This window comes from Talpa europaea (genome assembly GCF_964194135.1).
Source record: "Talpa europaea genome assembly, chromosome: 10".
Taxonomy (NCBI): Eukaryota; Metazoa; Chordata; class Mammalia; order Eulipotyphla; family Talpidae; genus Talpa; species Talpa europaea.
Window position 1 is genome coordinate 25245652 of NC_140077.1, and position 10306 is coordinate 25255957.

The 10306-nt window shown below is 42.4% G+C and overlaps 1 protein-coding gene across 3 annotated transcripts; it reads right to left on the bottom strand.

The window, feature by feature from the left end:
- Positions 1-278: 278 nt before the first annotated feature.
- Positions 279-7865, bottom strand: SLC35G1 (solute carrier family 35 member G1; the record flags this gene model as incomplete). 3 transcript variants are annotated; one of them, XM_084245786.1, is made up of 3 exons in its annotated part: positions 279-1017; positions 2954-3134; positions 7617-7865. In XM_084245786.1, the coding sequence occupies 3 exons, from the start codon at positions 7792-7794 to the stop codon at positions 279-281; spliced, it is 1098 nt and encodes a 365-aa protein (XP_084101912.1). The 3 variants fall into 3 exon arrangements, with proteins under 3 accessions (XP_084101912.1, XP_084101911.1, XP_084101910.1); XM_084245785.1 differs by having other exon boundaries at positions 7668-7794; XM_084245784.1 differs by having other exon boundaries at positions 2954-3131; positions 7617-7794.
- Positions 7866-10306: the final 2441 nt, after the last annotated feature.

Below are 10306 nucleotides of genomic sequence, written 5' to 3' on the forward strand. Positions count from 1 at the left end.
AATTTTTCTTCAATTAATGAGTTGTCCTCTTGCCAGCGCCATCCTAATAACAACAAAAATCCAAATCCAGAACAAAAAAATAATAATAATAAATTGCTAGACTCAACCAACTGGCTGTTCTTACAAATTGAAGACATACCATGTTCAAAAAGGGTACTGGAATTACGAACCTTATTCCATATAATCAATGGAGTAAAGTCATCCTTTCTAGATGTGTGGATCTGTGGAGGGTCTGAACTGGGTGACGGTATATTTGAAAACACATTCGTGATGACGCTTCATTTGGAACTCTGGCACCATTTACGAATGGCTGTTCCAGTACTACTGGCTAGAACGCACAGGGCACCACCCACTGTCCACCACGTGGGCACATCATTAAAGAAAATAATCTGAAAGATGAAAGCGAAGACCACATCCATCGTCTTCATTATTGCTACTGGTCCTGCTTTTTCTATTTGAATGGCTTTGGTGAGAAACACCTGACCGCCCAGACCAAAGAGCCCAATCAAAATGAGAAACAGTCTGTCCAGCCCACAGTACGGCAGACTCCATTCTCCTAATATAAAGAGGACGATGACGCATTCGATGAGGCCAAGGATTACATAATACCAAATGCTCAAAAAGTAGTCCACAGATTTCCCCATTTTTCTTAGGATAATGAGAGTCGAGGCACCAAATACAGCATGTCCAATGGCTGCGAACGTGCCCTTCAAGTGAACGGAATAGTTTTCTTCCATCCCTGTAGTGTTAGAACCAAATAAAAACGGGGGCCTGACAATGAGGATCACTCCTGTGATTGCGAAGGTGGTGAAGAGAGCATCCCACAGACTGTATTTTTCCTTAAGAAATATCCAAGCAAATATAGATGTAAATACTGGACTGCTGAACGTGATGACTGTGGTGTCGGCGAGCGACGTGGACTGCAACGCGTAGTATAGGAGGATCATTGCCGTAGACCCCAGGACGCCTCGGAAGAGGAGTAAGAGTCGCTGACCTTTTGGGCCTATAAACCCAGTTCTGTCAATTCAAGTAAAGGATGCATATTCAGTGAAGTTGGAATGTGTTCTTAAATTATAAGTTTGAATTAAACATCATTGTATAAGTCCCAAGTATTGAGAAATAAGGAAATAGTGATAATTATGATAGTATGCATAATTGAATATTATGCACCTAAATATTTTGTTTAGGATACTGATATTAAAGTATTCAAAGTGTAAGCAAAAATAGTACAAGAGAACTGTAAAATGGTATAATTATAGTGCAGTAAATATATATATTATTTCCCATATATGTATATATTTACAAGAAAGACAAAATAGGAAATATACTAAAGTGTTAACTGTGTTTGTATAATAGATAGATGCATAAGTAATTTTCCTTCTTTATTTTTCCCAAATCTTCTGTAGTGAAAATGTGTTTTACAATAACTATAAATTTCAAGATTTAGCCACTATTGATTATGGTTAGTGGACACTCAGTCTTATACTTTTTCTGTAAAAGCTAAACTTGTGTTAAAATGTAGTTATTAAATGCAAATCAACTTTTTAATGTTCTCATTAGAAAAAGAATTAAAACACATTGGAAAAGAATAGATGTATAATAATCACTACTCAAATTTTTTCAGTGAATATTTACTAAGGAGGATACTGTGTTAAGTTCCTGGCTAGGTGTAGCTCACTGATCTGGAACAGTGCTGGATATCTTTAGGGACACATCTAGGCCTACATGGAGGCCCCAGGGTCTTGGGAGTTAGAAATGAAAGTGTGGTCACCTTGTGTTCATACTTCAAGAAGCTAACGATCTTCAGTGACAGAGAAACATAAAATGAGTTAAAAGATTACTGGCCAGGACTTAAGAAAACTCTTCTAGTGTCTTCTCCCTACTGAAGCTTTCTTTATAAAAGGGGGAAGATGACTGTGGTAACATCAGTGGTCTGTTGCCACCCTTAGAAGTGTCTAAAGTCTCACCATCATTTCCTAAAATATTGTAGCTTTTCCACACTTACACAGGAATATCTTACTTAAAAAAAAATCCTCGATATATTGAGTAAACCTTTTTTAAGTGAATCTGCACTGTGTTATAGATAAAAGAAGACTTTGGTGATAAGCAACTGAAGGGTTTATGCATTTGCCCCCAAAGAGAAAGTCAGGCAGCTACCAGAGGTCCAACTAGTCTATTCTCCCAAGGTTCTGCTAACACAGGGGCATATACAGGTTATCACACACCCTATAAAATTTTAACCTGGGATGTGGTTAGGGCTGGGGTCCATATGGGGGTGGAAAGTGGCTGGGGTGGAGAGAGAACAGTAAGGATGGAAAATAAAAATAGTTTTCATATACTGATACATTCTACATAAAACACTCCAATCTATAATAAATTTCATTGACCCTGACAACCACCATGAGGACAAAGAATATCATCCCCTCCAGTTCACAAATGAGGAACCTAAGCAGGAAAGGACTTAAAAGACTTGTTTCAGTATTACCTTTCACTTTCCAAATCACCCTTGGAGAAAAACCTAAATATGACTGTAAACGTCTGTGTATACTGATGAGAGAGCAGCCTATATTATATAAAGAAACTCTGGACATTAGGAGGCACTACTACTTCCTCTTGGCTATTTTTTTTTTCCTGCCAAATACTAATTATGCCAAAGGAACGAATGGAGGGTGGTACAAGGTGGGACAGTATACAAAAAAAGTTTTGTTTTCAAATGGGGGGTGTTGAGTATCTGAATCTTTTTCTCTTTTTGTTGAGCATGTGGTTTGTGTTTACAAGAATCTCCTGTGGGTGGATCTTTGTGATTTTTTCATTAATCAGCGCCTAAGGATATAAGAACTGGGAAATTTATGAGTGGGATAAAGCAGATACTATGGAACAAACAATTTAAGCAGGCCAAAGACTTACAAAATATTTATTATTATCTTCTACTTTGCAGCTAAGAAATACTTACTTTCTGTATATTAAGCAAGGGATAATGACTAGCATTTGGAACACACATCGAAATCCGCTAATTTCTACAGCATGGACATCTTGCACTTTTTTAACAAATAAAGAGCCCACTGAGAAAAGGAAGGCAGACAATAATGTGTAAAACAAGCCAAGTCCAGGACAGGGTGTTTTCTTCTTGGCTTCTGAAAAAGATTAAATTTTGGTTAGTCCTTGTTTCCAAGTATATATATTTTATCATTTTCACTAAGAAATTGAGAAAAATGGAACAGTGTTAATGGCCTAGCAGGCTACAAATCCTACCTCCTATGCATGTCCATTCTCTGGACCTGAACCTTTTTTCTCACCAAGAAGGAAGAACCATAGATGAAGGAAACATTTTAAGCCTGTATAAAATGGCTTTCCTTTGGCTTGCTAAAGAATCATCCCTTGTTTATAGGTTGAAAAGAAGTAAAAGCTTATGAAGGTGGGGAAAGAAATCTTTAAGAAACATTTGCCAAGATGCTAGAGAAAAATGCTTCCAAAGGATAATATTTTATAGAATCTCACTGGTGAACTGGGCTTTACAGGAAGAAGTGTTCTCTTCTGGAAAATCAATTTGTAACTGTTATATGGCTACCTGATTATCTGACTTCTAGAAGCCTGGGAACACTAAGGCTCAGCCCTCAGCTGTCTTGTTCATCCGTGATACATAGAAGACCCTGTGTTCTTTTCTGAATGAAAGAATATGAGAGAGGGCCTCCCTGGTGGTGCAGGGGACTAAGTACCAGACTATGAAGCAATCCGCAGCCTCTGCAGCACGAGTTCGATCCCCGGCCAGCCAGGGAGTAACCCACATGGCACAGCAGACCTCTCCTGTCTTGTCCGCTGTGCCCCTCAGCAAGTGTGTTTCAGTCAGTCTGCCTTTTCTCTCCCCACTCTATCTCTGGTGAATCCTCTCACCCCCTGCATCTCTGGCCTGTACCTCAGCTCTTGTATGCATAAATAAATAAATAAATTTTTAAAAAAAAGAATATGAGAGAAACTCATTGAAAGATGCAGAGTCTGACACCACTGGCAATGGCATAATCCAGGGAGGCTTCTGTTTTGTTATTTTGAACAGTCTGAATCAAATCTTTATTTGAATTGAATCTTTAACTTTTTCATGGTTTATGACATCTTTCATTTAGAGCATAAATTCTTTGAGGGCAGGAACTGGTCATCTACCTCTCTGACCCTGATTTTTTTTTCTTTTTAATTAGAACTGTCATTTGATGTTAACTTTGTGGCTTGATGTGAACCAAATTTCTGCTTTCTCCAGATCGTCAAGTATTCAACCAATTAATGACAGTGCATGAACATGAAACTGTTTTCAGCCACTTCCTGCCTTAGGTGGCTGAGACAGAAGTAGAAGCATGCTTTTAGTCTCAATCAGAGGAGGACAAAATGGAGCAGGATAAACAGAGGACTGCCTAAAAGATAGGCCAGGCACTGAAAATGTGTATATATTTTGAAATTAGCACAAAACCAAGAAAGATAATAAAGTAGGATAATAAGGACACTACTGGTTCTCATCAGTTAAGAGCATAGTGGAGCTGAAAGATATGCAGACACATGCAATTTGCAGTAAAACCAGGACTGTCATTCCAATCCAGGAATTCGTAATTTGTTACTCAGCTATGGAACTGTATTGTATGATAACGATTTTTTAAAATGCCCTTCTCTGATAAATGCAAATACCAGGTAATACATTTCAAGGTTTTCATGTTAGCTAGATACCTTTGCCTATAAGTGACAAGTGCTTTGATAATGAGTAGTTATTTAAGACTTTCTACAGTCTGTCCATTATAATAATGGATGCCATTCTGGTCAGAGACCTCAGCTTCTTCCTGTTCTAGGTTCACAGCTGAAGAGAATGATTTGGAGCTAGGAGCTGTCATGTTATAGGCCATATGTTATAGATGTCAGAATATTCCATGTTCTGTTCTGTACTCATACCCTTAGTTACTGCAGAAGCAAACTGTGCACACCCACTCAGCCCATGAAAAGTAAGCCTTAGAAGACTTCCAAGTTGAGCACCACAAAATACATGTCTTGGCTGTGGTTAGCCTTAGAGTTGAGCTTCTGAAATTTCAGAATTCAGGTCCAAATAAAATAGTTTTTCTTAAAAGAAACCCCACCTATACATAGAACCTACACCTTAGAACAGAACAGAAAGGGAAGGTCAAGGACAGAAAACATCTCCCTGGTCTATATTTCAAGGGTCTTCTCCAATTTAAACTTTTAAAATTCTCTCCAGGGATATTTTAACTTAACATGATATTTTAACTCTTTCAAAACTTAATTTCACACCCTTAACTTTGATGATCTTTTTCCTTAAAACACACACCACTCGCATATTTTCTTGCCTATAAGCACTTAAGATCCATCCTTCCTGACTGGGAAATTGTTACCAGGGCTAGCCAAACTTGATTATTTATTGAGGATAAATACCTTTGGAGGACTGGTGCTACTCAGGCAAACCTCAATCTCTTGCTGAATAATAATTTCGATTCTTTCTGTTAATGGAGATGAGCAAGAGAGTAGCATGATTCAAAGAGGTATTTGCTTATGTAATATGTTTTCATGTGCATATTTTATTACAAGCTTATCTAATAATTTGGCAAATAAATAATTCAAATTAAGTAAGTGGTTACAGTGCAATTTCCTGACTGAAAAGAAAACGGAAAAGTTGCTCAGTTTCTTTATCCTTTGCCTTAAATTGGTGATTCACAAACCTGGGTTGGGAATTAGAATCGCCTGAGAAAGTTTTAAAACTTCTGTTTCCATGCTTTACCCCGGACTTTTTGCTACAGAATCCCTGTAACTGTAAAAAGCTCCACTGTTTAAGATTCACTGCTGCCCAAGAAAACGCACTCCTTCTGGGTGGAGGTGAGGCACATATCTAAGACACATACTGTCCTTGAAGAAAATAAATAGGCATCTTAGGATAGCTGTGCTGTCTGTTAAGGTTATCTAGGAATGTAAGAAAGTGGATAACAGTTTCAGTGTGAACTTGAAAATAAACTTTGTTGAGATAACCAGTTCCAGTCAGGCTAAAATGATACTGTAACAAAGTTTCAATGACCACAATATAGTGGTTTAAAATGTGTTCTATGGCAATCTTGTTTTTGGAATTTTCTGATTACTTATAATATCTGTCTTTTGGACTTAGTTTTGGGAGTATTATTTGGTTTTGGAATATTATCTGGTAACTTTCTTTGAAGTTAAAAGATACTAACAAGACCTTTTACTCCACCCTACTTTTCCCTTCTCCCTGTGAAGAGCTTTCCTTCATTCAATTACTCGTACTGGCTTGTCATTTTGCCACATGCTGCCTATGTATACAATACTGGTCTTCAGTTCACAAATGGGAAATGTTTACCTTTTTTGAGGACTAACTCAGTATTCCACCAGAATGACATTCAGCCATAGGACAATAAGGTGAGAAACTGACTTCCAAGGGCTGCATATCTGGTCAAGCCAGCTGGGGGTAATCCCTGCTCTGGAGGCACTAGCCCAAGCGGAAATGACAAAAGTCTGATTTAGGACAAAAATGGAGCAAGAATTATCTCTGTGGGGTTGTCTCTAAATTGGGAAAAGTGCACACAGGCAGAAGGGAAAAGTCGGGTGGGGTAAGAGGCACAGACATCCCAGACACAACTTAGGGGAGGTGAATCAGGGTGCTGGGTGCTGTGTGCTGTGTAACTTTGTCTTCAAAGGAGATCTGCCTATTTCCCCTTCCACGACACAGCTCCAGGTGGGTGGTGGAATTCAAGGAGGAATATGCCTGCTAAAGCAGCACTCTAGTCAGTAGAAAAGGCCCTGAGCTGGGTCACTGGCAAGCTGGAATCCTAACTCTGATGTTGCCCAGACCTGTGCACCAGTGTCTTGCCCACACAGGCCAGAACTAGGGGAAACCAACCACACCTCCCTCCACCAACACACAAGTCCTCACCTTCACCTGAGCATCACTTTCCTTATTTATCAAAGACATAGGTTGAACAAACCAGTGGCTTTTCACCAGTTCCTTGGGGATGGGTCCCGGAACATCTTAGTGTATGAAAATTGTGCCTCTGCCTCATCTTGCATCAGTTGCTAAAAAGTCCTCATAACCCAAAAAAGGTTAGGAACCTGTGGCCCAACTCCACTCTGCCTTCACAAGATTCTAAGACTGGACCAAACATTTTCGAGAGTCCATGCCTTTTAACTCCCTCTTCGAGGAACATCGTTTATCACCGACCTCAGCAGTCATGGCTAGCTTCCTCCCAACCTCGACAGGCTTGGGGATGGCCTCTCCAGCTGACACCCCCCACCCCACCCCCAACCTCCAACCTCGGACTGGGTGCACTGAACAGTACTGTGACTCCACGGTTCTACCCTAATTACATAAACCATTTCAGAATTCTAGAAAGGTTCCAAACACAGAAACTTTCTCCTGTGTTTGCGCCGGCGGGGGCGTACTGGGCTTCTGCTTTGCAACCCCCCAGGTGACAGCAGCAGGATTTTTCCGATCTCAGAGCAGGGTGGGTTTGGGGAGCGCAATCTTCACTGAGTCCCCAGCCCGCGGCAGCTGGACCCCAAAGCCCTGGCACCCGCCCGGCCCCCCAAGGGCGAGACCCGCTCTCGGGTCCGCACCCCGCACTCACCCGGCTGCGCGCACGAGCCGCACGGCGAGGAGCGGCACAGGCAGCACCTACTGGGGGCGGGAGTCTCCCCTGCCTCGGCGGCCGCCGGCTCCGCCTGTGCGCCCGGGGGCTCACCGTCCGTCAGTGGCAGCCCAGGTTCCAGCGGCTCGGCGGCCCCGGCGCTGTCCAGGGGCCGCATGGCGCGGCCAGCGCTGTCCCGGGGGCCGCCGGGCGTCTGGCGCCCGCAGCAGCGGCTCCGCTGCCGGGTTCTTCCGGCCCGCGGGGCGGCGAGGCGCATGCGTGCCCAGCCCTCCACACCCCCGCCCCTCGTCCCGGGGCGCGCGCCAGTGCGCCCCTGGCCTCCTACCTTCAGATCCCGCAGCCTCCTGCGGAGCGGGCGGGCGCCCGCCTCCTCTCGGTCGGGCTGCAGGGCCCACGGTGCCCCAGAGACGTCCCTCCTGCTCTGCTGCGTCCAGCTATACTAGCCGGGGTGTGTTTGGAGTCATCTTTGCCGAGGCACACGAGACCCCTTTCTGTCCTTGCAAAGAGAGGGGGACGGCTGCGGGTCCGGGGGCGGTCTCCTGTGGCTGGAGGTTAGGAGGGGCGCATTTGTTTACTGGCGTGGCTGCGCATTCTGTACCCCGGTGGTGCCCTGGAGACCTTGCAAGCACCGTGCCTGTCTTTGAAGGACCAAGGTTTTTCCTCCAGTTTCTCACTGACACTTTTCCAAGGAGGGCACCGATTTTAGGTTTAAAAAAAAGAAGAGAATTAGTGCGTAATCATAGGAAAAATACATCTATAAAATTGGCATAGAACCCATCTATAGTTTTTGGTTTTGTTTTTTTTTTTTTTTTTAAGATTTATTTATTTATTTATTTATACAAGCACTGGGTACAGTCAAAAGCGCGGGAGGATGAGAGAATTCATCAGAGCCAGAGCAGGGAACAGAATAGGCAGACTGATGAAGCACACTGCTGAGGGGAGCAGCGGGTGAGTCAGGAGAGGTCTGCGCACCATGTGGGACCCATGTCTACAGCTGGGGATCAAGCCCGCGCTGCAGAGGCTGTGGGCAGCTTCGCAGCCCAGCACTCAACCGCTGCACCACCAGGAGAGCCTCTCCCCCCCCCCCCATCTATATGTTCTTTTTAAGAGTAGGCATTCATTATTGATCTATGTTGCTTTTCTTTCTCCTTCCCTACTTCCTTCCTTTCTCTTTTTTCCTCCCCTTCTTGTGTTGACTGAGCCATCCTAATTTGGTTGATGTAAGATTCCAATAATCTGATGTAATTACACCTACTAAATCAAAGATATATGTCATTTGGCCTCAGGATTCACTAACAGACTCTTAATGTTTACATAATTCTTCTTTCGTCTTTTTGCTTGCTGTAAATGTGAAAGGACAGTCTCTGGCAAGAGCAAACCTGTCTCAACTGTTCTAGGTCCAAGTACAGGTTGATTACTTGTTTGCAGTTATATTTACACACAGCAGTCCACTGCTGAACATTATTGAACTTGATGTCAGAAGTCCTAGGTGAGTCTGTCACTGAGTGTCACTGAGTGTTGCAGACAGCCTCGGTTACTTCATTTAATAGAAATAAAATGCTTCTTTTCTTACTTTGCAAAGTTGCTATGCATATGAAGTGCTATTGATGTGGCCAAAAGCACTGTGTCACCTGCAAGGCACTTTACTGGGGCAGCAGGAAGGAAAGTTGTATTTTTAACTAAGGTGAACAAAGAATTTATCCTCCAAACTGGAATTTGTTTCAAGAGTAAAAAGGGGAGATTTGTAAAAAATTATGCAGGGCAATAGACATAAACTGGGACTAACCTGCATAAACTGGGATAAAAGGCCACCTGAATTTTAACTTAATTAACATATATCTTTGACCTACCTTTAAAAGCATTTAAGGCTGTTTACAAGAATATTTGCAACTGACTTTGGTGGCAGCGGTGGTATTTTAGGATGGAAATTGTAGGGAGGGGCTGTGAGGATGACAGATCGTCATTAATAAAGCAAGAACCAAGAAGCTTCTTCAGACATCTGGAAATCAAGTACAATTTCACAATTGCATTCTGAGATTTAGATGTGCAGAGGGTTTGAAGAATCTCCCTCTTCAGTGGCTGAAGATGACGACTAATAAGTAAAAGGAAGAAAGGATTAGGATGATTCAAGAAGTAACTTGACTATTTTGCTTTCAACACCATCCTCAAAAGGGAAAGAAGAGAAAACGGATACCATTCCAGTGTTGGCTAAAATGACTAGGAGGTGATGGATAATTTTTACCTTGCAATTTATTCTCTTTAACTTTCTTCCCCACTGCTATTGAACTTACTATATGGATGGTATGGGCCTTAGTCATTTTTCCATTTTAGCCAAACAAACAAAAGCATTTAAGCATATAAAGTAATGGGTGAGAAAGGTATAAACTAGACAAGAAGTAAAAAACAAGCAACAACAAAAAAAATGACTATGTTGCAGAGCCATCCAGCAGAGGTGTGGTGTGGTTAGGTTCTTTGAGTATTGACATTTCAAGCTTTGGTGACAATGACATTGAGCTGGTGACAGGCAGATTTCCCCAAGGTGTTAAGTGTGGGGCAGAAATCCTGACTGAGGGTGAGACCAGTTTAGCACCCACTGCAGTGATCGAGATGAGGGTCTTACCCAAAGCTGAGGAGGCAGGGGAGAAGCGATGCTTTTGAAATAGCTAGGA